At 34.3% G+C, this 27,877-nt stretch overlaps 1 protein-coding gene across 1 annotated transcript in view; it reads left to right on the top strand.

Moving 5' to 3' along the window:
* The first annotated feature begins 1,674 nt into the window (after positions 1–1,674).
* MUC19 (mucin 19, oligomeric) overlaps positions 1,675–27,877 on the top strand; it is a 146,959-nt gene continuing 120,756 nt past the window's right edge. Inside the window, 17 exon segments of the mRNA XM_045555171.1 lie at positions 1,675–1,699; positions 3,635–3,784; positions 7,676–7,696; positions 8,113–8,262; positions 12,391–12,540; positions 13,707–13,859; positions 15,104–15,289; positions 15,377–15,445; positions 17,464–17,514; positions 18,525–18,584; positions 19,527–19,755; positions 20,497–20,614; positions 21,078–21,138; positions 21,360–21,457; positions 25,329–25,539; positions 26,174–26,296; positions 26,755–26,878. Coding sequence (XP_045411127.1) covers positions 1,675–1,699; positions 3,635–3,784; positions 7,676–7,696; positions 8,113–8,262; positions 12,391–12,540; positions 13,707–13,859; positions 15,104–15,289; positions 15,377–15,445; positions 17,464–17,514; positions 18,525–18,584; positions 19,527–19,755; positions 20,497–20,614; positions 21,078–21,138; positions 21,360–21,457; positions 25,329–25,539; positions 26,174–26,296; positions 26,755–26,878 — 1,979 coding nt within the window.

Here is a 27,877-nt window from a genome sequence, read left to right as displayed (position 1 = left end):
CATAAAGTAGGGGTAAAGAGGAAGGATTCTATTTATTTCTCTTGTTTGATTCATTCTGTGGTCTGAAGCACAAGCTAACCCTTCAAAAAATTCTGTAAAATGTATGCAAAATATTATATGACCTTACTTTGAAATACATGAATGTATTTTCTGTATCTTTAATCTGTAAAGTAGATAAACATTTTATTTATCTTCACACATATATTAATATAAGCGATCTGTTTTTAAGCAAGATGAAGGCAGTGTATATCTTATGTAAGAGAAAAGGGTTTCTTGGCAGATTTTACTAAATATGTGATCTTGGACAAATTATTCAACCTCTTCTAAATATCTATTTCCTTATCTACATGTGATGAAAAATAATAGAACCTATCATTGAACTGTGAAGATGAAAGAGATAAGGCATGTAAGGTACTATTATACATCAGAGATGTGGTACCTATGAAAAACATACTGGACATTACTACTAGTAACTTCAACAGCAAATATTTCAGAGCCATTTTTATGTAATAAAGACAAAAGGGATAATGAATAAAACCAAACATGGTGCACTGAATAACTAAGATACAAGTGCTATTAATTTCAACAACAGAATGAAGAAATTCAGAGGAAACATGAGTCTAATGAAATGAGGGATCTAATGAATCTGTGGGGTTGGATTCAGGAAGGTTTGTTGCATATAGTGAACACATCATTAATTAAATAAAATGAAATAAAATGTATCTACATGAGTTTGATGAGGAAAATCAAATATACTAAAAGATATTGTTTATACCAATTGAATATTTGCTGTGTGTAAGACACTGTGCTAGCTACTCTCATCTCATTTAATTCTCTCATTTAATTAATAACTCTATTATGAAGTATATATTATGTCATCCTTATTAATTATATAGTCCCCATTTAATAAATAAAAAGAATTTGATTTAAAAATGTTCAATTATTTATCCGAGGACAGGCCATGGGCAGAATTAGGAATAAGAGTACAAAGGTAGATATATAAATAATGAAAAGTTGCAAATAAAAGGAACAAAATACTAAATAAAATGTATTTTTTCTTTCACCTTGATAAAAATACATTTGTGACAACCTGGAAAACAAGGTGTCAATACAGAATTTTTAGGTTCATTAAAATTCAATGTAAGAATAGAGTTGGCCATGCCTTAGCCAAGGTCCCTACACCCCTGCTTTTATTATCTCTGGCTTTGTCCCACACTGAGAGGAATACCCTAGCTTACCTGTCTTAGTCTATCTAGTTCTGCACACTGGCCACCCCCTGGCCAACCCTAGTCCTAGAAGAAGACACCCATGTAGGCCCAGTTGGAGGCTTGGGGCTGCAGGCCCTGGAGACTAAGAACATGGTCCAGAATGGGGGAGGGAGAGTGGCACAGGCTCTGGGTAGGCATGTCCCCTTGGCCTTTGGGCTGTATTCTATGCTCTCTGAGGAGAGCCATGATTTAAGGAAAGCCAGAGTGAGATTTGTGTAAATCAGAGCATGAACCTCTCTTGCATGTGGTACTGTCCAAGGCCATTTTGATTGCACATGGGGGAGCCCAGATAGTTTTGACTCAGAAGTCCACACTTTTTTATGACTGAATATTGTTTTACTTTATTCTACTTGCCACCAGACTAAGATATTTATATATAAAGGAGCAGTTCTACAACTACGTGACAATGAAGACAGACGATGAGAGAGAGGGTAAAAGGGGAGGAGAGGAAGAGCTAGTAAAGAGGGTATGTGGAAGGACAGAAGAGACAATTAGGGAAAATGCTCTGTAGGGAGAAGAGTAGTATGAGTAGTTTGAGTTACAATTTTATATTATTGTGTTGAAGAAATAACACAGTAGTATAAATTGGCTATACCTGATTTAAGCACTTGTGTTCCTCTTAAACCAAAAACCTATATGCAAATATTAGAATATCATAATCTATTAAATGTTGTGTGCCTCTACCTCATAATAGATTATTTTGACTATTCTCAAAATTACATAAATATTATATATCATATACTATTTGCTTTAAAAAATAGAAATATATTTGCTAAAAACATGGAAAATGGCTAAAAATTCTAAGAGTAATTGTTGGGGAAATGTAATTAAAAAAAAATCTCCTACCACTCCAGAAAACCTCTCCATGAAAATAGAAGAGAAAAGAACAATTTTATTTGGATGAAGCCTTAAACCAGAATATGATGCACATCACAGGCATTCTGCCAAAGAGATTGCAAAAACAGAAGGAAATCTCACTCTTATATAGCCAAGCAGATACAACCCATTACATACATCTTATCAAGATAAACAATAGCTAGTTCTCAAATAGAGGATTTGATAGCATTGTTTGTCACACCTAGGTTCATCCTAAATTTCCTTGGTAGATGGGTAGCCAGGTGTGTTTGCTGATTGCCTTTAAAATAAAAAAATTAATTTATTGTATATTGATGAATGGAAGTAGGTTTGCAGCTAGGCACCAGCTGAAGTTAGCTCCTTCCTCCCAGGAACCCAGGAGGTGGAGGAGCTGTCTTTGTCAATAATTACATGTCAAAGTGGTGACGCTAGGTCCCAGAGGAAACATTTCTGGGGTGCTTATTGAGTCTTTGAAAAGGCTTATATACATTTCACAAGGGTAGAGAAAGAACTCACAAGTTTTCTAAAGCAAATTATCTAAGAAAAAGTATGTTTAGGGAGAGAAGTCTGTTTCCTTATTTTTGATAGGAAAAATTAAACCACTTATATTTATTTGTATTTACTCTTACACATTCTTCAAGTTTTACTAATAGAAATACAAAAAAAAATCAGGTATGTTATCTTAACTTTGTCAGCTATAAGGTGTAGTAGCCAAGCACAATATGAATTCAACATGGCAGAGTATTTTGATGAGTGACTTAGTCCATTTGTAAAGGAATACCCGAGTCTGGATAATTTATAAAGAAAAGAGGCTTACTTTGCTTGGTGTTTTACAAACTTCTTGTAAGAAGCATGGCCTAAGCCTTTTCTTCTGATATAGGCCTCTGGCTGCTTCCATTATGTCAGAAGGCACAGGACAACCAGTGTGTGCAGGGATCACATGGTGAGAGAGGGAGCAAGAGAGAGAAGGGGGAGATGCCAGGCTCATTTTAACAATTACCTTTGTAGAAAGTCCTAGAGTGAGCGTGTACTCATTATCTGGAGGACAAAATCAAGACATTAATGAAGGAAACACCCCCATGACCCAAATATCCCCTATTCAGACCAAACTCTAACATTGGGATCTAATTTCAACACGAGATTTAGAGAGACTAATATACAAACTATAGCAAAGTGGAGGAGTGGGCCATGAACTTGGGTCTTAGTAATGCAGTAGGAAGCAGACAGGAAAGTTTCTGCCCTGTCCATAAGAAGGGTTGCTAGTATACATCAATTATTAAACTTTCACAGACCTATTTTTCTCTCTTCCTTGAGGTCTTAGAACCAGGAAAAAAAAAGATATGGATATAGTGATTAAGCCAAACAGTGGTGTACAGTGTTTCAAGTGCAGCCAGAATAATGGGAGTTACACAAAATAAAATGTGCCCTTTCATAGTGTCATAATCAGATCACCTTTATAGTCTGTGCCAGAAATGCTGTTTTCAAAGAAAATCTTGTGTTATTTGCTGTAGGTGGCTTTTTTTATGGTCGTTCATCCTCTGGTGACTCAGACACAAGAAACTTACTCTTTAGCCTTGGATTTGGTGCTTCAGGAGAGTCTGAATACACATCAAGAAAACGTCAGAACACTGGCAGTTTAACGTTTGAAGACTCAACAGCAGGTACTGTTAGAGAAAAAATACCTAGGAAGCAAGTGCTTTTATTTTTTTCTATTTGGGATAATCTGCTAATCTTTGTTTCATTTCAAGACATAGGCTTAATGGTAATGGAGATTCTTCAGGCACCAAATCCAGTGCCAATGAGAGTGACAACTTCTGTCTTTAGCAGTTTTGGCAATGATATTTACATTAAATTAATTGTTTTCCTGATAATTTTTATTTTCTCATGCCATCTTTATACTTGGTACTATTATTATAATTATAATTCATTTTTATGACATTTTCACTTGGTAAATTAATAAATGTAAAAGGCTTCCTGGACTCATATATAGGATATGTTCTCTCCACTCACATTTCTGTATACAACCACCATTCATTTTGTACACCAGGATTCTCTCTGTATATAATACACTCAGTTTCTGAATAATATGATAAAGCACAGTTTCTAAATGGTTTGTGGCCTGCAATTTTATTTTTTGAGGGAAAAAAATGTAGATTTCTTTAGGTGAGGCGTGTCCTCTCTGGTCCAACACATTTCTTGCTATTGGCCTATTCAGTTTTTTACTGCACTTACCTGGTCTCTGAAATCTCCATCATTTGGACCTCTACAAAAATGGGAAAGAAGGAGGTCCAGTGAGGAAAATAACTTCAACATTTTATATTAAAATTTAATATTTGAGTCCATGTGATGAATGGCAGACACAGCTTTGAGTATAGGGGTGTTGCTGAAATATCTTCAGGAAAGGTGTAAAATTTTCTGTCTTCCCTTGAAGTTGCTATTGTTTTATCCTCATTTATTATGTAGTTCGTATTTGATAGATGAGGAAAATTTATTTAAGGAAAATTTGTTTTAGGATTGTTAAATTGCTTATCCAAGGACAGGCCAAGGGAACAGTCTAGGCAAGAATATAAATGCGTGTATATAAACAATCTAAAGTTAAGAAAAAAGGAAAAATATTAAGTAAAATGGTTTTAATACAGTCATGTATTTAATACAGACAAAAATACAGTCATGACAACCTACCTGGAAGGCCTGGTTCCAATGCAGAATATTTGGATCCACTGGCATTCAATGCAAGAATAGGGTTGGTGGTACCCTAGCCTAGGTCCCTGCACCCCTATTCCTTCTATCTCTGGCCTTGTCTGATACTGAGAAGGATATCTCAGGTTACCTATCTTAATCCACCTGCTTCAGCAAACTTGCCACCCACTGGCCATCCCTAGACCTAGGAGTTCAATCTTTGCAATGTGGTCTGACGGGGGGAAGAAGGTGTTGGGAAAGATGTCCATGCAGGGCCAGGTAGTAGTCTTGGGGCTGCTGCTTGGGAACTTAGAATATGATCCAGAATGGGAGAGAGAGAGTGGCACAGGCTGTGGGTAGGCATGTCCCCTTGACCCTCAGCCTGTATTCTTTGCCCTGTAAAGAGGCCCATGACCCAAAGAAGACCAGAGCCAGACTTGTGTAGGTCAAAGCAGGAACCCTCTTGCCTGAGTCTAAGAGAGGTCCTGTCCAAGGCCATTCTGATTGCATGTGGGGAGCCCAGATGGGTTCAACACAGAATAAAATAAACTTCTTCCATGACTGGACACTCTTTACTTCTGTCTGCTTTGCCATCAAAGTGAAATATTTATATATGAAGCAGTAGTTCTGAAACTGTATGACAACGAAGAAAGACAAAGAGAGAGAAGGTAAAAGAGGAAAGGAGAAACAGTATATAGTGGATAAAGGTAGGTAGAGTGAAAAAGGAGATAAAGATGGGAAATGTTGTATATTGAGAAGAGTAGTATAAGTAATAGTCATTGGAGGGTTATTTAATAAAATAATACTGTATATCTGCTATTCTTGATTTAAGCACCTGTATTTCCCCTAAACCAAGTACCTATATACAAATATGATAACTTCATAATGTCTTAAGTGTTGGGTGCCTTTCTTTCACAGTACATAATAGACTATATTTTGATTATTTTAAAAATTACATAAATATTTTATTTTTATATAGTATTTATGTTAGAAAAATACACATTTACTTCTTAGAAACGTGGAAAATGGCTAAGAATTGAAAGAGTGTTGTTGGAACACTGTAATTAAAGACAAAATCTCTTGCTACCCCATAAAAGATCTCCATGAAATTAGAAGAGAAAGAAAACAATTTATTACTAAATAAGCATTAAAATGGACTATGATGCACATCACAGGTGTCCCACTAAGGGTATTGTGAAGACAGAAGGCTATCTGCCTTGTATGTGGCCAAGCAGATACAACCTGTTACATGTATGCCCTCAAGATAAACAATAGTTAGTTCTCAAGGAAGAGGACTTGATAGCACTCTTTGTCACACCTAGTTCATCCTAAATTTACATAGGAAAATCCTATGTAAGGGTGAATACAAATAATAATAGGTGGTTTAATTCTCCCTATTCAAAATAAAGGAATAGACTTCTCTCCCTTACATATACTTTTTAAAATATCATTAGTTTTAGAAAACTTGTGAGTTTTTTCTCTACCTGTCTGAAATGTATACAAAATAATATATATAGTTGTGTATATATCACATGCATCTTATCATTTAAAGAACAAGTTTCTAATCCAAATCTTCCATGAATAATATATGAATTTTAAAAAATTTATTTTGTTCTATAAATTCAGACCAGTGATTCTTAATGTTTTTTTATATTTTACATTTTTAATTGACATATAATAATTGTCCATGTTTATGAAGTACATAGAGATGTTTTGATACATAGACAGATGAAGGTAATTGGCATATCCATTATCTCTAACATTGATCATGTTTTTGTGTTAGAAACTATCATTGATATGCTCCTTCTAGCTATTTGAAACTGTATATTATATTGTTGTATATACATTTCAGAGAGGTAGAGAAAGAATTCACAAGTTTTCCAAAGCAAATGATCTTAGAAAAAATGTGGGGGGGCACAGAATTCTTTTCCCTACTTTTTTTTTTTTTTTTTTGAGACAGAGTCTTGCTCCTTCACCCTAGGTAGAGTGCAGTGGCATCAGCATAGCTCCCTGCAACCTCAAACTCCTAGCCTCCTCCTGCCTCAGCATCCCTAGTATCTGGGACTACAGGTGCATGCCATGACACCTGCCTATTTTTTCTATTTTTAGTAGACACAAGGTCTTGCTCAGGCTGGTCTCAAACTCCTGAGCTCAAGCAATTCTCTCACCTTGGCTTTCCAGAATGCTAGAATTATAGGCTAGACTCACTGCACCTGGCCTCCTCCCTAATTTTCAATAGAGAGAATTAAACCACCTCTTCTAATTTGTATTTGCCCTTATATAATCTTCAAATTCAACTCACAAACCATGTGCTTCATTCTCTTCTCTATGTGATGACAAAAATGTATATAGCTTCCACAACTTTACAGAAATATAGTTAAGATGTTATTAATTCTAAAGCGTTTAAATTTTATTGTAGAGATTTCAAAAATACAAATAGCATGACATAAAGCAAATATGCCTCATGTGACAAGGTATATATTACTTGAAGAAGTGGTCTTTGTTGGTGAGTGCATTTATTACAGACATATTAATTGAGTGCCCTCCATGGTTCAGGCCCTCATCTAGACACCTGGGAGATCTCAGTGAATAAAACAGGCAAAGAAACCTTGAGTTTAGGGAGCTTAAAATGTGGAAGGATAAAGTCTTAAAGAACAACATAAGTAGAAATAAACATGGTATATTATAAGGTGATACATGCTATGGGATAAAATAGAGTAATATAGTGGTATTGGGAGTGTCAGGGTGGGGGTGGGTTACCATTTTAAATTGTCAAAATGTGCCTCATTGATGAAAGTTAGGCTGAGACTTGAAGGAGATGAATTCTACAATTAATCTATGAGTAAATGTTTTCATCTTTTTTTTCTTTGCAGAACTACCAAAAGGAGAATCAGGTATGCCGTCTTAATTTCATCAGTTCTAAGGTGCGGTGGCCAGAGACAATGTGGATTGAACGGGGCAGAATATTCTGATGGAGGAAAGTGGGGCTGGGAATTTTGGGCTTAGTAATGGAGAAGGGAGAAGGCAGGGAAGTTTCTGCCCCATCCAGGACAAGATGAGTTTCTAGTTTACATCAATTATTAAATCTTTGCAGCTTTATTCTACTCTCTTTCTTGAGGTCTTAGACTATGAAAGGAAGCTGTAGACAACGCCATGAAGTCAATCGGTGGTGTATGCTATTTCAAGTGCTGCTAGAATAATGGGACTTACACAAAATGAAATGTAGCTTTTCATACTTCTTAATCAAATCACCTTTATAGTCTGTGCCAGCAATACTGTTTCCAAAGAAAATCTTTTGTTTTCACTGTAGGTGGCTTTTTTTATGGTCGTTCATCCTATGGTGACTCAGACACAAGAAACTCACTCTTTGGCCTTGGATTTGGTGCCTCAGGAGAGTCTGAATACAAGTCCAGAAAAGGTCAGAATGCTGGCAGTTTAATGTTAGAAGACTCAACAGGAGGTACTGCTAGAGACAAGATACTCACCTAGGCAGCAAATTCTTTTTATTTTTTCACTCTGTACGATCTGATAATCTTTCTTGTATTTGAACACATAGCCTTAGTGGTAATAGTGGAGACTCCAAAGGCACTAATTCCAGTTTTAATTAGAATGATAAATTCTGTCTTTAGAGAATTTTGGCAAGGATGTTTACATTAAAATATTTTTTTTGATAATTTTTAAATATTCCAATGCTATCTTTATACTTGGTACTACTATTATAATTATTCATTTTATGGATATTTTTCACTGTATAAAATAATAATTTAAAATTCTTCCTAGACCCAAATGTCATGTAGCATCTCTCCACTCATTTGTTTTGTATCTATTACAACAACAAATCATTTTCTAAGTCACAATACTCTGTATAAGTTACATGTTCACTTTGCTGAACAATATGATACAATTGAGGTTCTAAATAGCTCATGGCCTGCAATTTTGTTTTTTTTAAGAAAAATGTAAGTTTTCATAGAGGAAGCATGTCTTTTCTTACATAACACATTTCTCCTTACTGGCCTATTCAAGCTTTTATTGTACTCGCATGGTCCCTGAAATCTCTATCATTTGTGCCACTACAAAAATAGGAATGAAAGATGTCCAGTGAGGACAACTGCAACATTTTATGTTATAATTTAATATTAATATTTGAGTCCATGTGGTGAAAAGGCAAAAACAGCTTTAGGTGTCGGGGTGTGATTGAATTGTCTTTAGGAAGGGCACAATTTTCTTTCTTTCGGTGAAGTTGATATTCTTTTGTATTCATTTATTATGTAGTCCCCATGTAGTAGAAAAGGAAACTTTGTTTTAGAATAGTTGAATTCTTTATCCAAGGACAGGCCAAAGGCAAAGTCAGGGGCTGTGTTACAAATGCTGTGTACAAGTAATTAAAAGTTACAAAGAAAAGGAGCAGAATATTACATAAAATGTATTTTCTTATCCACCTTGACAAAAAAATAATGTGATATTTTGGAAGGTCAGGTTCCAATGCAGAGTTTTCAGATTCATTGGAATTCAATGCATGAGCAGGGTTGGCTGTGCCTTAGCCAAGGCCCCTATCCCACTGCTCCTTCTATCTCTGGCTTTTTCCCACAGTAAGAGGGATACCCCAGTTGACCTATCTCAATCCATCCACTTTGGCACACTAGCCACACCCTGGCCATCTTGCAGGACTATGAGTTCAATCTTTGCAATACCATCTGACCTTGAGAAGGAGGTCTTGGGAACGTTGCCCCTGCAGGCCCAAGTAATGGTCTTGGGACTATTGCCCTGGGGACTTAGAATATGATCCAGAATAGGAGAGGGAGGGTGGCACAGGCAATGGGTAGGCATGTCCCCTTGACTCTCAGCTGTATTCTTTGCCTCCTAAAGAGGGCCATGACCCGAGGAAGGCCAGGATGAGATCTGCATAGATCAGAGCCAGAACTCCTCTTGTCTGAGTCTGACAAAGGTCCTGTCCAAGGCTGTTTTGCCTGCACATGGGAGAGCTCAGATGGATTTGATTCAGAAGTCCATACTTTTTCCATGACTGGACACTACTTTATTTTCTTTCCTTTTATCATCTAGGAAAGATATTTATATACTAAGGAGCGGTTCTAAAATTACATTACGATGATGAAAGACAATGAGAAAGGGGATAAAAGGGGAAGGAGGAAGAGTTTATAGTGAAGAAGAGTAGGTCAAGGGAAAGAGGAAACAGTAAAATTCTGTCTATGGGGAAGAGTAGTGTAAGAAAGAGTGGTTGGTTAGAGGATTACTTCACAGCATAATAATATATTTATTGGATATACCTGATTCAAACACTTCTATTCCTCCTAAACCAAACACCTATGTGTAAGTATTATAATTTCATAATCTCTCAAATGTTGGGTGCCTCTCCCTCAAACTACATAAAAGATGATTATTTTGACTATTTTCAAAGTCTCATACAAATTTATTTTTATATACTATTTGCTTTAGAAAAATAAAAATGTATTTGCTAGAAACATAGAAGGTGGCTATGAATATAAGAGTAGTTGTTGGGAAAATCTTACTAAAAACAAAATTTCCTGCTACCCTTGAAAACCTCTTCATGAAAGTAGAAAAAAACAGTTTTGTTATTGAACAAGCATTAAACTGCAGTGTGATGCACATAGCACCCATTCTGCCATAGAGATTGCAAAGATCCTGGGAAATCTCACTCTTTTGTATAGTCCAGCAGATCCAACCCATTACATATACATTCTCAAGATAAACAACAACAAGTTCTCAACACTTGTCACACATAGTTCATCTTAAATTTATTTGGTAGTTGGAGTGGCCACTTGTGTTTGCTGATTACCTTTAAAAGGAAAAATATTTTTTTTATGTATTTATTACTAGATGTAGATTTGTAATCTGTAGCCAGACACCAGCTGAAGTTAGGCTCCTTTGGTCCTCCCAGGACCCTTGGAGTTAGGGAAGTTATGTTTGTCCATGATTTCATGTCAAAGTGATGGCCCCAGACCCTTGAGGAAACATTTCTGTGGTCTTTAAACCATTATTCTGGGGTCATTATGCAGTCTTTTAAAAGATTTATATACATTTCAGAGAGGTATAGAAATTACTCAAAGTTTTCTTTCTTTTTTCACATGGATCTTATCATTTAAAGCACAAGATGATAGCACAAATCCTCCATTAATTATATAGTATATGAATCTTTTAAAAACTTGTCTACTCTAATTTTAGAGAAATGATTCTAAAAATTTTTTAAATTTTATTTCTTTAATAGATCTATGATAGTTGTACATATTTATGGGGTACGTAGTGATGTTTTAACACATATAATGCATAGTGATCAGATTGGAGTATTTAGCATATGCATCATCTCAAACTTTTATCATATCTTTCTGTTGGTCACATTCAATGTCCTCCTTCTAGCTGTTTGAAACTATATTATATTATTGTGTATACCTTTCATAGAGGAAAAGAAAGAACTAACAAGTTTTCTAAAGTAATGATCCAAGAAAAAAGAGTGTGTGGGAAGAAGTCTCTTTGCTTATTTTTAACAGGGAGAATAAACCACCTATTTTTATTTGTATTTACCCTTACATTGTCTTCAAAAATTTTACTTACAGATCATGCACTTCATTTTCTTGTCTAGTTGGTGACCAAAATATATATATCTTCCACAACTGTACAGGAGTATCATTATTAAGATTTTGTTTATTCTAAAGTATTTTAATTTTATTGTAGAGAGTTAAAAAAATACCCATGGCACGACAAAACGCACATATGCTTCATGTAACAAGGTATATAGTACGTTAAGAAATGGCCTTTGTTGGTGAGTGCATTTATTAAATACATATTAATTGAGCGCCCTCTATGGTTCAGGCCCTGTTCTAGACACCTGGGTTATCGCAGTGAATAAAACAGGCAAAAAACTTTGAGTTTATGGAACGTAAAGTCTAGAAGAAAGATAGAGTTAATAAAGAAAAACATAATTAGCAGTAAACATGGTATACTACAAGGAGATAAAATCTATGGGATAAAATAGAGTAATATAACAGTAATTGAGACTGTAAGGGTGGAGGTGCGGTTACCATTTTAAACTGTCAGAGTATGCCTCACTGATGAAAGTTAAGGTGAGACTTGAAGGAGATGAATGCTAAAATTAATCTGTGAGGAAATGTTTTCATCTTCTTTGCAGAAATACCAAAAAGAGAATCAGGTATGTTATTACTATTTTAATTTTATCAGCTGTGGCCAAAGACAGTGTGGATTGAACAGGGCAGAATATTCTGATGGAGTAGGTGAGTCACTGGCAATTGGGGGTTAGTAACAGCAAGGGAGGAGATGGGGAAGTTTCTGTGCTGTCCAGGAGAGTGTCCAGCGTATGCCAATTAGTTAATCCTCACAGCTCTATTCTACTCTCTTTCCTGATGGCTAGAACCATGCCAAAAAGATACAGATGTGATGAATAAGTCAATCAGTGGCATATGTTTTTCCAAATGCTGCCAGGGACTTAACAAAAAATAAAATGTGGCCTTTCATAGTGTCATGATCAGATCACAGTTATAGTCTGCGCTAGCTTGCAATGATGTTTTCTAATAAAAGCTTCTGTTATTCACTGTAGGTGGCTTTTTTTACGGTAGTTCATCCTCTCATGATTCAGACACGAGAAACTCACTTTTTGGCTTTCACATCAATGCTCCAGGGGAGGATGAAGACAAGTCCAGAGAACGTCGGGACACTGACAGTTCAGCATTAGAAGATTCGACAACAGGTACTGTTAGAGAAAAATTACTTACCTAGGAAGCTAGTGCTTTTTTTTTTTCATTTTGAATAATCTGATAACGTTCACTTTATTTGAAGACATAGCCTTAATAGTGGTAGTGAAGACCAAGGCACTACTAATTCCAGTCTCAATGAGTGATGAATTCTGTCTTAGGAGAATTTTAGCGAAGATGTTTGCATTAAGCTAATCGTTTTCCTGATAATTTTTAATTTTTTCGTGCTATCTTTATACTTGCTACTATTATTATAATGACTATCCATTTTCATTACATTTTTCACTTTATAAATTAATAACTTAAAATGCCTCCTGGACCCAAGTATTGTATGGAGTCTCTCCATTAAGTTTTCTGTATCCAACCACCATTCATTTTCTACACCAGGATTCTCTCTTTAAATTACACAATTTGCTGAATAGTTTTATAAAGCAGAGTTTCTACACAGTTTGTGGTTTGCAATTTTCTTTTTTAGGGGGAAAAAGCGTAAATTTCTGTAAGTGAGATATGTCTTCTCTGGTTCAACACATTTCTTCCTACTGGCCTACTCAAACTTTTACTTGCACTTACCTGGTCCCTGAAATCTCTAGTTCATGCCTGTACAAAAATGGAAAATAATAAGGTCCAGTGAGGAAAATAGCTTCAATATTTTTTGTTAAAATTTAATATTTGTGTCCATGCATTGAAAAAGTAGAAATAGCTTTTGGTGTAGAGGTGTGGTTGAAACATCTTTAGGAAGGACACAGAGTTTTCTAATTTTCCAGGCACCTGTTTTATGATTGAGAAACTCAGTCTGACCAAGAAGTTAAGGCAAATACATTATATTTGCTCCTTTTTATGATACTGAGGTGTTAATCATCTTCTCATGTTCTGTAGAAGCCAGTGAAACTTTATCTTCAATGGCCCCAAACCTTCACTTTTCTTATGGAATTCTCTCAAACTTCATGGTACATTGGTTGCCATGTGCAGCCCTGATTATACCATGTAGAATTGTCTATGGAAAGATATGGGGTGGGGGAGACACAGGAATACATCAGGAACTATAATGTAGACCTTCTTCAAGCAATATGTATAGATTAATTTCTTGTATTATATGAATGAATGCAACTTTTCTCTGGTAATGATTGCATTTTGTGTACGGTTGATGAAATCAATTCAGCAGGTGGCATTGCCAACAGTGTCTCTGATGGTACAGAAGTTGGTGGTACTTCTTCAACTCAAATTGAAATTGATGGGGATCTATCTGACCAAGATGAATTTGACGCGAATGCAGGATATGGACTAGCTGGCTCTCATTCTGCTGCCAGGGAAATAGGTATTTTAAGTTGTTTCTTAGTTTCTGCTTTTGACAAAAATTCAATTAGCAGAGCAGGGATTATTGTTGTTGTCTTTGACCAGGGCAGATTTAGTGTTAGAGGAATTCATGAAAAAAATTTGTAAACTATATGTTTGGTTCTTGAAGGATCTGTATTATGTTCAACAGAAATCAACAATTTAAACAGTGTAGTGAAGAGGCAAATAGATTTCAGGTTTTCATTGAATGACCTGAGACCTGGGAGAAAGAGGCCTAGTTTCTATTCCCAGTCGTTCACACTAACCTTCTCGTTCCCAAGTTTTGTCATTTGGAACAGAAAAACTTTGGGCTCATGTTTCTGTCTGATATTTACAATACTAACTTTTAAAATTCTGTTACTCGTATTTGGATTAGATTTTTTGAAAAAGAATGCCAGAAAAAAATAAATTTGTGAAAGTGTGGATAATTAGCATTCTGTGTCAGAAATTAGAGACAGTGAAGGAAGTGAGGGTCAATAAAGTATAGTAATTTTAGGTATGTTTTAGTTAGAGTGATTTACTTTAAAAGATGTGGACATTGGTAGCAACAGGAAGTTGGTGGTAAATCCATAGGCCTTGATGACAATGACCATAGTGAAAATGGAATGAAAGTTACTAGAGAATCTAGTCCCAGTGGTTTAGGTGGTGATATTTAATTTCTGTGCATAAAAATGTTTGAGTCATAAACTCACTGAATTATGTTATGATGACAATCACTTTATATTCTACAAGTTGTACTGGTGCAAAAAAATGGGAATTTTTTTGGCAATATATCAGAAAATTTGGACTTTTGTTCTGAGAAATTTGGTTGAAAGAGATACGGAAGCAGTAGATCTGGTTAGAATGATAAAAGCAACAGTGGATCTGATGTTAGCAGCTCAGGTAGTCTAATCTTGGACTCCACTCTGGTGAAATATAAATTGATTTCAAATTTTCATCTATTATTTTATTAACATTTTATTTCTCTGCCAGTGGGAAAGTCTGGCTATTTGATTTTGGGCCTGGAGAAAGGAAGGGTGAGATTGAATTTGGTTTTGGAGATTCTAGTTCAAATCTACTTGGCAACAATGGCTATAGTGGTAAAGACTTTGATGGAAAGGTATTAGGTAGTTTGGGAGGTTCCAGTTCCAGTGCGCTAGGTGCTGATAGTTAATTTCTGTGCACAGAACAATTCTGAACCATAGTATCCACTGAAAGTAATTCTTGTGACCATCATTTTGTATTCAGCAGGTGCCTCAAGTACAAAAAGTGGGGTTGAATATTTTGATGGTGTCTCTGAAGATTCAGGAGTCGATCTGGGGTCACCTGATCAACAGGGCTTTGAATTCAGTGGAATTGTTGGGAATGGAAAGAGAAGCACTGGCTCCGCTGAGGCTGGATACTTGAGTCCTGGATCTGATGTCAGTGACTCAGGTATCCCAACCTGGCCCCTATTCCCAAGAAATCCCAATTAATTTCTTTCTTCATTATTCCTTTAATCACATTTTGATTTTTCATTAGGAGGAAACACTTGGTCTTCTGATTCTGGAAGTGGTGAAGAAACGAAAGGTGCAGCTGAATATGGTGTTGGTGATTCCGGACTAAATGAATTCAATGAAACTGGCCTTAGTGGTGCAGGTACTTGTGATATGAGAAAGGATGTTACTGGATCTGGTTCCCATGGCTTAGGCATTGAGATTTATTTCTGATGATCAGAAAGTCAGAATTCTAGAATATATTTAAAAATGACAATGAAAATTAGGCCACGTGTAGTGGCTTAGGTCTGTAATCCCAGTACTTAGGGAGGTGAGGAGGGAGGATCGCTTGAGGCCAGGAGTTCAAGGCTAGCCTGGGCAACATAGGGAGACCCTGTCTCTAAAAAACAAAAATTAGCCAGGCATACTGGCATGTACCTGTAGTCCCAGCTACTCAGGAGGCTGAGATGGGAGGATCGCTTGAGCCCAGGAGTATAAGGCTGCAGTGAGCTATGATCATGCTGTAGCACCTCAGTCTAGGTAATAGAAAGACCTTGTCTCTTAAAAAACTAGTGAAAATTAGAAACATTATTATAAATAATTTAAAAAGCAAGCCTGAATCCTCAAATGTTGACATGTATGTAGATATGATAAAAGGCACAGGGCATGGAACTAGTTTTATGGCTCTGAATATATCAGTGTGGAATTCTTTTGGTTGTCTTTGTGCTAAATTGATTTGGAATCAATTGAAGAGGTGGTTAAAGAAGCAGATGATTTGTTGGGCTCAAACTTTGTGTCCTGGGTCTGGACTTGGTGGCTTAAGTTTTCTTTGCAGGTCTATTCCTGAGATGAGTAAGGAAGAGTTCTATCCTTTTTGAAAATCTCATAAAATTTAATATTTCCACTTAATGAAAACATTAGATTGAACAGTCTTGGAATTTGTAGTACACATTTTTAAAATAATATTTGTTCCTGTTGTGGGCACTGTTTTGGTGCTGTTAACAGTGCTGGGACGTCTTGGGAGTCACTAGAGAGGACCACAGCACTGTGGGCAGTAGATCACTTCTAATGAAACGGGTGCTCTAACAAATAAGCTTTCTAATTCATCTTTAGAATTCAATTTTAGGATTAATTCCTTTTTTAAAAAAGTAAAATCTAATTAGCAAGAGACATGGTTTAGTACAATAATGGATGACCTCACTCAGAAATGAATCTCAATAAATCTGTTCAAAAAAGGCTTAGCCATACAGAAATAATAATTGTATTTTTGGTTGTTCTTAATCTTTGGACATCAGTTTTGAAGTCAATACTGCATGGAACCAAGAAATTTGAAAACATTTATTATTTATTGGCACTGATTTTGTTTAACCACAGTTGGTACACATGGTTTAAAAGACTGAATTTCTGAACTCCAGATTTGCTGCCATTTACTCTGGCATTCAAATTCAGGTTTTGTTCCTGAGAAATGTATTCAGAATTGATTACCTCTTGTGTTTCTATTGTGGAGTGGTTAGCAATTTGAGATTTTTCTGCTATTTAGACATCAGATTTTGACTGTTTTCATTTCTCCACATTAGGCAGACTTTTATGAAGTAGTGTTTCTTTCTGGTAGTGTATCTAATGGCAGTAAATTTAGTAGCTTTGCAATGGGAGATTCTGGATCTCTTGACATTAGCTAAGATGTCAGTTCATCTAGATTAGTGGTTTTCATATTTCTAGTTTCTGTGAAGGCAGAATCCTTTGTTCAATTGACTTCTAGAAATAATACCTAGATTTGCCAAATGTAAAACAATCCAGAATGGGAGCAGGTTTAGTTGAAACTGGCGTGGGAAACCTAAAACTCTGTCTATTCAACCCTTTTCTTTTTCGCAGGACATGTTTAAGACAATTGATCTGGAAGAAATTAACTTGGTTAATTAATGTTAATGTAGTGGCTAGGCATTTAATTTTGTCACTCCAGCAAGTTGTTGAGTTGGTAATATTTTTTTTCTTGTACAGCTTTACATGATCTAAGTCTGCTAGAATTAGCATTGGTGAACTTGGATCCATGTTTTATTCATCAGATTTAAAAAAATAATTTCACTATGTCAAATTATACACAGAGAGTAGCCTAATCATTTTGTGTTAATATAGGTGTCACAAGCTCATATGAATACAATACATCTGGACCACTCAGTATTCCAGGTAATTTGATTTATGACTTTTGGTGTTGAAAAAGATATACACACACATACAATGTTGAAATGTTCTGTTGATTATTGATTTGCTAGGACTTGATATTATTATATTTCTCATATTGGCTTTCAAGTGCTTCTTTTTGGGTACTAAAGTTTAGATGACCAACTAGGTATTTGAAACAATTTCATGAATAAGAGAGATTAAATTCATTTTAAGGAAATTTGAATAAAACATAGTATAAGTTCTCCTTTATTATTTTAGACATATTTTAAAAATATCCTTATAAATAAATTAGGAATTCAACTTATTTCCACTCAATCTGAGTAAAGACAACCTATAGTAAAGAGAAGTGGCTTCAAGATAGACAAATAAATATCATTGTGAAAAATATTTTAAAATTCTACCAAAATATCTACTTTTGTTATTGTTATTACTGTTCTGTCCAGCTTGCATTTAGCCCTTGCCATAAGATTTCATATAAATTTATGTGGTTACATAAAAGGGTCATTAGAAATAAACAATTATGAGAAACAAAGTTTCATGGTATACATATTTTTGTCTTTGATCAGGAGAGTTACATTTTCTTCATATATAGATAATTGAATTATTAGTATTAGATAAAAGACCTATTGAATAAAATTTGTGTCATGACTTCTGAATAAAAGGGGCATGAAATGTTTTATTTTTGAAGTTGAAAAAATAGTTCTGTAAGGGATGTAACATATATTAGTAATTGTACATGACCCCAAACGAATAAGTTCTTAATGAATGTTGAGGAGACTATGACTGATTGTTCACAGAAACAATATGAACTACAGAGATAATCATATATGTGGCTTTGGCAAATCCCACATCTCACAAAGTCAAGTTATATATGCAGGATAAAGAAATTCATTGATGACCTCCAATACCAACTTCTAAATTCCCATGTAGAAGTCCTAATATTCTGTATATCTCTGTATATCTAAAATTAATATATCTTATAATTTAAATTATCTATTCATTGTATTGAATAGAAAAAGGATCCCATATTCCAGAAGCAACTCCGAAATACTCAGAAACCAATGCAATTATTGGTAAGTAAAAATGGCTCTGATATCCACCCATATTTTTATGCCCAAGCCAGTATCTAATGAAGTCACAAAGTAACCAAAATTTGAAACTAGTTTTAAAAAATTTGCCCATCATTTGGGAGTCTTCATGTCCCAGGTACCCTGATTTTATCATTGTATGTTGTGCGCTTGTATCAAGATGTAACATGTACAATATGTACAATTATTATGTATCAATAAAAAAAGAAAAAGAAATAAAAAAGTTACTATGTAATATAATAGATAATATAAATAATTCTCCATTATACTATGTACATTTTTGTATCTTGCATTATCTCTTTAATAAATCTGAGGGATTTTTCCATAAAAAAAAAATTTGCCCACCATCTATGTGTTTAATCATTGTATATTTGAATGACATCACATTCGTACTATTTTTTTCTCCAAACAATATGTTTAAATATATATATATATATATATACCCACATGACACCTACATACAAACATATATGTATATACACATACATTTATATGTATATAGAAAAAATGTAATTCTTGACACTCATTCAACATAAATAGTACCACATTCAGACAACATTAGAAAAACTGCCTCTACAAAACAGCAAAATAAGTAAGAAAACCAACCACAACTTCCCTCCATATATTGCTCCTCATATTAGAGACAATTTCTATTTTCCTATGGGAAAGAAGATGTTTTTATTCTTGTTTTGTTTCAACCAGAATGGCCAATTTGGGGTATGCCAAAGAAGTACTCAGGTACTACCTCGAGTGCGTTTTTTTGTAGTAGTGAGGGAAAGAAACCATTGATTTAAGGTGGTGGCTGTGAAAATAGAAACTTTCAGTGATTTTTCTCCCATTAGGTCACAAAAGCTTTGAAAAACAGAACTAGAAGGTATGTTACTTGTTCTAAATAATTCTGAATACTTTCCTCTGAATATTTTGTAGGCGAAGCTGTTACTTGGGGCAAAGGAGCATATAAAGCTTTCAACGGCCGCATCTTTTCCTTTGTATCTTCATGCGTGTACACTTTCTGCCGTCACTGCGTTGAATCTGGAGGAGATTTCAATATTGAGATCAAACGAAACAATGACAGTGAGATTGAAAAAATAACAGTTCTAATTGACAATAATGACATCTCTATTTTTGGTGATATTATTTTAGTTAATGGAGAAAGGTAAATACTAGTGTTTTAGAAAATGCTGAGCAAAAAATAAGAGAAAAATTAAATAGGAAAAAGATGGTATTCTTTTCCCATTTTGATGTTCGTGTTGATATTTATAATAAATTGGAGAGAAGTTTGATAACCATCTAAGACTTGGCCATATTTAGAATTGTAAGATATTGTATTTATTCCTATAACAATGTGGAAAAAGTAGAGTATTTCTGTTGTTTGACTATTCTGATTATCTAGATTTTGGGAAACATGCATATTCAACAAAACAGTTCACAGAATATTTCAATTTTCATTTGCATTTTTAACACTAAATATAAATTTGAGGTTTTAAAAATCAGTGATTGAAGAAATTGAAACTCTTAGGCCACTATTTTTAGAAGAAGCAATTCATATTTGGAAGGGATGCATATGTGAATACTTTCCAGGATAAGAAGATGACGCATGCTATTCTACTTGTGAGCATTTCAAATTATTTGATCATTTTTTCTGACTCTGAACCAATGTTTCACCTAGCTCATTTCTGCAAAGCCCCGAGGATCTGTTAATTGTTCCTTAGAAGATTTTCCAATGTTACAAAGAAGTCATTGTTTCTCATTTTCTGGAATGATAAGAAAAACTAATATTTATAAGCCAGGATTATATTTATAACATACTAAATATGGAAACATGAATTATCAGAAAAACATGCTTTAATGGTACTATTCTTATTTTTTAAATGTACTTATATTTTATACTTTTCAGTGTACAGATACCATATAACAATAAATTGATTCACATTAAAAAATACGGAGAATACAATGTCCTGAATAGCCGTAGAGGAATCCTTTCTTTAATGTGGGACAAAGATAACAAACTCTCAGTAAGTCCATCTGTGATTTTCTTATAATCTTGTGCTTTTTGTCCTTGAGTTTAAGTTATAAAAACAATATGGTATAAGGCAAATATTAATAAGAGCTAAGGTTTATTGAGAAATTTCTATGTATATTAGTAACTATACAAAGCATAATATGTTATTTAATATTAAAAATACATTTAAGTCCATACTATTATTAACCTTATTTTGCAGATGATGGAACTCAGGAAATGCAGGCTAAGGAAAATTAAATAATCTTTCCAGGGACATACAGTTAGTAAGTGGTGGAATCAGTAACTATTCCAAATTCTAGAGGCAGGTACTTCAGAAAATGTCTTTTAGTATACTTCTAAGTAACCAGCTTAAACAGAATTAAATTTGCGGAGGCCCTGTTTTTTGCTTTGGGTAAATTTTGTTTTGAGATATTTTCAATATTTCATAAACATATGAACATAATTTTTTTTTAAAGCTCACTCTTCACAAGCAATATCCAACTTGTGGTCTTTGTGGTAACTTCAACACCACTCCAGGTAAGATTTCAATGGGTTATGCCTAAAAAAATTGCTTCCCAAAAGAAAATAGGGAATTTAAGTAATTTTTCATATTTGGATAAATCTGCTAACAATTTGCCTTTGTCTAAAGAATGGGAATTTTTTAAATGAAAAAATATATGTTGCCAAGTCCATATGAAACTTGAAAATAATGTACATAGATAAAGAATACTTGAACTAAACAATGCTTTCTTTTTAAGGGTCAGATATTAATGAGCACATTGCCAATAGTAAGATTCCTGGTGATTGTCCCAGTGCTATTAGTAAAAGCTATGAAGTTTGTGAAGATGGAGTAGAGGTATGTAATTTATATTTCATTTTGTAATTTCAGTAATATTTCTCTTGGTTTCTTTTTTAAAATGAATTTTATTGTGTATGTTTAAGGTTTACAACATGATATTATGGGATACCTCTAGATAGTAATAAAGGTTATTATATGGAAGCAAGTTAACATATCCAGCATCTCATAATTACCCATTTTTTTCTTTTTGTGTAGGAGCAGCTAAGAGCTACTCATTTAGCATGAATACCATATACAGTATAATTTTATTACCTATAGTCCTCATATTGTAGATTAGATATCTAGATTCATTCATCCTACATATATGCTACTTTGTATCCACTGGGACTATAGCTCCCAATTTCTTTTCCCCACCCGACCCTCTCTGGTAATCACTGTTGTGTCCTCTGTCTCTGTATATTTGAATTTCTTTTTTTAGATTCTACATATAAGTGAGATCATGCAATATTTTTCCTTCTGTGTCTGGTTTATTTCACTTAGCATAATGTCCTCTAGGCTCATCCATGGCAAATGGCAAGATCTCATTCTTTTTTAGGACTAAGTCATATTCCATTGTATGTATATACACCACAGTTTCTTATCCATTCACTCATTGATGGACACTTAGGTTGCTTCTATGTTTTGGCTATTGCGAATAATGCTGCAATGAGCATAGGCATGCAGATAGATATCTTTACAGGGTGGTGATTTCATTTCCAAGAGGGATTACTAAGTCATGTGGATGATAGTTCTATTTTTAATTTCTTTAGAAACCTCCCTATTGTTTTCCATAATGGCTGCACCAATTTACATTCCCACCAATAGTGTACATGAGTTCCCTGTTCTCCATAACCTCACTGACATTTGTTATCTTTTGACTTTTTGATAATAGGTATCCTAATGGGTGTGAAGTAATAGCTCATTGTGGTTTTGACTTGCATTTCCCTGATGATTAATGATGTTTCACATACTTGTTAATGATTTTCATGTCTTCTTTTGAGAACTGTCTATTCAGGTCTTTTGCCCATTTTTAAAAATTAGGTTATTTTTTTTTACACTATTGAGTTGTATGTGTTCCTTATAAATTTTGGATATTAAGATCCTATTAGACATATGGTTTGCAAATATTTTTTTTCCTGATTTGTTGGCTGCCATTTCATTTTGTTGATTGTTTCTTTTGCTATGCAGAACTGTTTAGTTTGAGTAGGTTCCACCTTTTTATTTTTGCTTTTGTGTCCTGAGCTTTTTGTTTGATATCCAAAACATCATTGCCAGCGCCAATGTCCAAGACCTTTCCCCCTATGTTTTCTTCTAGAAGTTTTATATTTTCTGTTCTTAAATTTGGGTCTTTTATCCATTTGAGTTGATTTTTGTGTATGGAATAAGGGTCCAATTTTATTCTTTTGCATATTGAAATCCAGTTTTCCCAGCACCTTTTATTGAAGAAACTCTCCTTTCCCCATTGTGTCCTCTTGGTGCTCAAGAATTAGTTGATAGTATATATTTAGATTTATTTCTGGGCTATTTCTTCTGTTCCACTGGTCTGTGCACCTGTATTTATGCCATTATCCTGCTATTTTTATTACTGTGACTTTGTAACCCTTGGTTTCAGTTTAGATAGCCATCATCCTCTTCTAAGCACTCATAACTTACTCTTAGAATTCTGCAAGTGCTTTCTCTCTGATGTTCCTGATGTCTGTTTTCAGCTTCAGTCTAGCTGTCCATGCTAAAACAGCGGTCCCCAACCTTTTTGGCACAAGGGACCAGTTTCATGGAAGACATTTTTCTATGGACCAGGGAGCAGGGGAGGATGGTTTCAGGATGATTCAAGTGCATTATATTTATTGTGCACTTTATTTCTATTATTATTACATTTTAATAAGTAATGAAATAATTATACAACTCACCATAATGCAGAATCAGTGGGAGCCCTGAGCTTGTTTTCCTGCAACTAATGCTGCCACTGATCTGACAGGAGGCGGAGCTCAGGTAATGATGCGAGCAATGGGGAGCAGCTGTAAATACAGATGAAGCTTTGCTCACTGTCCCACTCACCTCTTGCTGTGCGGCCTGGTTCCTAACAGGCCACAGACCAGTACCCAGTCAGCAGCCCAGTGGTTGGGGACTGCAGTGCTAAAATAATGTTTTTTTTCCAAAACATTATGATATTTACTATATATTTGTGTAACAGTTCTAATTTCCTTTGCATAGTGTTAGTGTTTTAGTTTGTCTGTAAACTGACATGCTTCACCTCTCCATTACTGGAATCTCTTGATGGGTACTGATTTGACTCTTCTCTCACAGTTTGGAAATCCATGTACTGTGTCCTACTTCCTTACTTTGGCCCCAGTTATCCAGTTTGAATTGTCACCCCTCATATCCTTTACATTCTTTTTGAAAAAGTTACAGATAATATTTTTGAATTCAACACTTGAAAATAGTCATCATTTACTCTGAATTTTCTGCACTTAAGTAATTCTGTTATGCTGAATTTGATAGACTGCATTCATTTGATGACTAAATGAATGTTCACATATCCCTATTTCAATCTAGAGCAAAATTCTCAAGATCAAGAGATAAATGGGTAGTATTGATAGAAGAGACTTCTGTTTCATTGACACTGGATGTTGCACTTATAGCTATCTTGTCATCTTCTGGCAAAGCAAATTAAGCCATGGCATTATATAAGAACATCTGCCATCTTCCTTGTGAAACCCTCCTTGATCCTTGTAGTTGGAATTGCCTTCTGTTTCCTCTGTTGCCATATGCCACTCATTTGCACTTATTTACTCTATGAAACCCATTGGCACTTACAATAATATATCATCTATAAAAATTGCCCATGCTTTTATCATATGTTCCCTGTAAAATTATGATTTATGTGATAACAGGGATTATGTTTTATCTGTTGTGGTAGTTACATAGTATTTGAGAACTTATTCCTGGTTACTCAAAAATGTTATTTGAAAGAATATATAAATTTATGTTAAAACCAATACATATTTACAAAGGACCAGCATATGTAAAAGGTAGTGTGTTAAGTTCATAGCATACAAAGTTATATTTCTTGCCCTAAAGGAACCTATAATCTGGTAAGAAAGATGTACAAAAGATAATGGATGAAAAAAATAATCTTTGAAGATTTTATGTCACTTAACTTTATACCTTACTTGGAGAATGTTATCAGCCTTCCTCAAGCCTAATTGGTACAAATTATGCATTTGTTTGACAGTAGCTTTTATGTTTCTGAAAACAAATTGTTAAAATAGAAAACATCTATGTGGTAGTTGCACTATGTTGAAATTTTAACTTTTTAGATTCCATAATATATATCTTTACTTCCTTTACCAACATATAACAAATATGTTGTTTCCAGAGCAAACACACATGGGTCCCTCAAAGAAAAGGCAGAGTCACTCTATTTTATGGTCATCTGTTTGCTTATCAAATACAAGCAGATTAACAGTTAAAGGGACAATGTTTCTATTTATTGTGGTATTCCATCAGTTACCATACCAGTCTTTAGCATTGATTAATCTCTCCTTTCCTCTTCTCACCTCTTCCATTTTTCAAGTTCTAAAATTCATGTCACCTCTGGAGACATTTTGGATAAGTTTAGGTACAACAATTTTTGAAGTCACTATATAGCAATCCACAATGTCAAGTTTCCAAAAGTATTCTTTTAGGAGTCACTTTGCCAGCTGTAAAACATCCAAAACTTCCATTTCAACCAGTGTCCAGCAGTTCTCCTTGTCAAAGCTATAGAATATTGTGCAAAAATAAAACAGAACAAATTTCCACGTTTGTCTCTTTAAAAAATTCATCTTGTTGCCCATTTTTCTTATTTTTTATTGCCGATTTTAATAAAATGTCATGCTTTATTTTGTAGTATTGTAACAAAATTATTGAAACCTACTTTGAGAAATGTGGAAAGGTTGCCACTTTATCCAATGACTATAAAATGATCTGCATTGATGAGTACTGCCAAACTAGAGACAAAGAATCTACATGTGACACATATTCAGAATTGTCCCGCCTCTGTGCCTCAGATGGTCCTGGCACCTTTGAATCTTGGCGAAACGATTTCGATGTGGTTTGCGGTAGGTTTTGACCTTTACTGTAGATTATAAGTGAGTACCTTTCTATAGCTCTTTAAAGTTAAGCTAAATTTCAATATAATCTCAAATGATTCTAAGCTCTAGAAGGGATCCTAGAGATCATCTCTTGTCTCTCACATGCACTTATGAAGAAACTGAGGCTTGTTTTGGTGATGTGACTTGCCTCAAGGCGCAGTGCTTTGTGTTATGATCTCAATTAGAAATTTTATAGTCATTACAATCAGTAAAAGTCATGGGGAACAATGAGTAAATTCTGTAAAAAATAACTGATTAGTACTATGATTTTTTTCAAAAAGGTTAGTAAAACATAAATATGCAAATACAAATATACTTCTACTTATGCTTAGATCAATCCTCATAAATAGAGTATCAGTTTTAACTTAAGATGAAATTAAATTATACACAATATACGTCTCCTCCAAATTACATATTGTATCATAAAATAATGCATGGGAAAGTGACATAATTTACTTATATTGAGTATCTTTAAAGACTGACATATCTTGAAAATCAGACTCAAAGAATCCCATTTGAAAAAGCTCCTCATTAGAATATTATGTAATTACCACATTCTTTTCCTTCTAATTTCCATGCATACATTTCTATATTTTTCCAGAACAACCTAGCTGCCCAGAACAACATATCTACAAAGAATGTGGACCCTCCAATCCTGCAACTTGTTCTAATGTGGCCCCTTTTCAAGACAGTGAATGTGTGAGTGGCTGCACCTGCTCAGAAGGTAATACACCTGGGAGAGTATTTACACTAAAAGAGCTGAAAACAAAGTGGGACTCAAGTCTTGCCAGAGTGGTGACTTATTTGTAACAAAATATTTCAACAATTCAGCTGCTCCTAATCTATCCTCCTAGCAAACTGCAGAGGAAGGTTAGAATGAATTTTAAAGCTAATGTGTATTTCTATCTCTATAGTACCTGAGGGCTCTGGTGCTCACGGAATATTCTCTAGTCCTACATTAAGCTCAATAGGACTGTACTCTGTGGAGCAGTAACTAAGGCTCGGAAAATTGTTATCTATCCTCTTGCCAGTTCTCAAATGATGAGTAATTTAACAATAAGTTACCATTTTCAGTGAGTGTTTATACTTGAAGAACTATTTCAAGTGATTTTACAATACGCTGCTGTCCAATTTACTGAGGTTTATATAGTTTTGAGATTAACCTTATATAATGTGTTCTAGGTTATCTATTGGATGATATTGGAACAAAAGGAAAATGTGTTCTGAAGGCTGAATGTCCCTGTGAATCCAATGGAAAAGTGTATCAGCCAGGAGAAGTCCGAGAAGGTCCTTGTGGTTCCCAGTGGTATGTGTGTGCTTTTTGTTCATGTTTTATTGATGGTGGAATAATACCAATTTTTAAAATCTAACTTGAAAGAAATTCCTAAGCTAACCCTTAAAATAAATTTTTCAGAAATAAAAAGCAAACTCTAACTTGAAAGAAATTCCTAAGCTAACCCTTAAAATAAATTTTTCAGAAATAAAAAGCAATCTCATTGCATATTCTGTGTTGCTGTTATATCTTTTTTTTTTTTGAGGAAGGCTTACTGTGCTTTTATTAAAAATATGAGCTTTCTGTGTATCTTTAAAAAATAATGTTATTCACTAACTGAAATAGTGTTTTGAATAGTAAACCACTTGGTCGTTGCAAATATAGAGCAAAGTATAATATAAGAGTTTGGTTACAATACCGAAAAAATAGTGATGCTAATTCTACCAAGAATGTTTAGTAAAATGTATAGTCAGAAGCATTATTTTAAAATTATTTTTTAAATAATTTTCCTATGCAGCTAGATTGGTAAAGATAGGTAATAACTTTAGTAAATTTTAATGTGCCAAAAGTTAGTGTAGATTATTTCTCTATTAATTGAATAGTTGACGTGAATCTTCCTTTGGAGTTCAACAACAATCTACTGACCAGTGAGATTTCTCCATTCTTCATTATGGTTTTTCTATGAAACTCCAAATTTCTGCAAGAGTACAAAGGACTTGTCTAGAAATGTATTATGTCCTTGTGGAGAAATAATCTGGCCCAGTGAAAAAATCTACTTTCTCTATAAATAAAAAATACTTAGTTATTGTAGTGATAGCATATTAATAACTATGAATAACAATAGCTACGATTTATTGAATATCTGTAACAATACTGTCCAAGAGAAATATAATGTGGGCCACAAATGTGATACACATATATAATTAAACATTTTTTAGTTGACGTATTTTAAAGAAGTAAAAAGAAGCAATCAGGTGGAATTAATTATGTATTTTATGTAATCCAATATCTTTAAAATATTATTTCAAGATA

This window comes from Lemur catta, chromosome 6 (genome assembly GCF_020740605.2).
Source record: "Lemur catta isolate mLemCat1 chromosome 6, mLemCat1.pri, whole genome shotgun sequence".
Lineage (NCBI taxonomy): Eukaryota > Metazoa > Chordata > Mammalia > Primates > Lemuridae > Lemur > Lemur catta.
The sequence above is the reverse complement of the archived record's forward strand: the minus strand, read 5'-3'. Positions and strand labels throughout refer to the sequence as shown.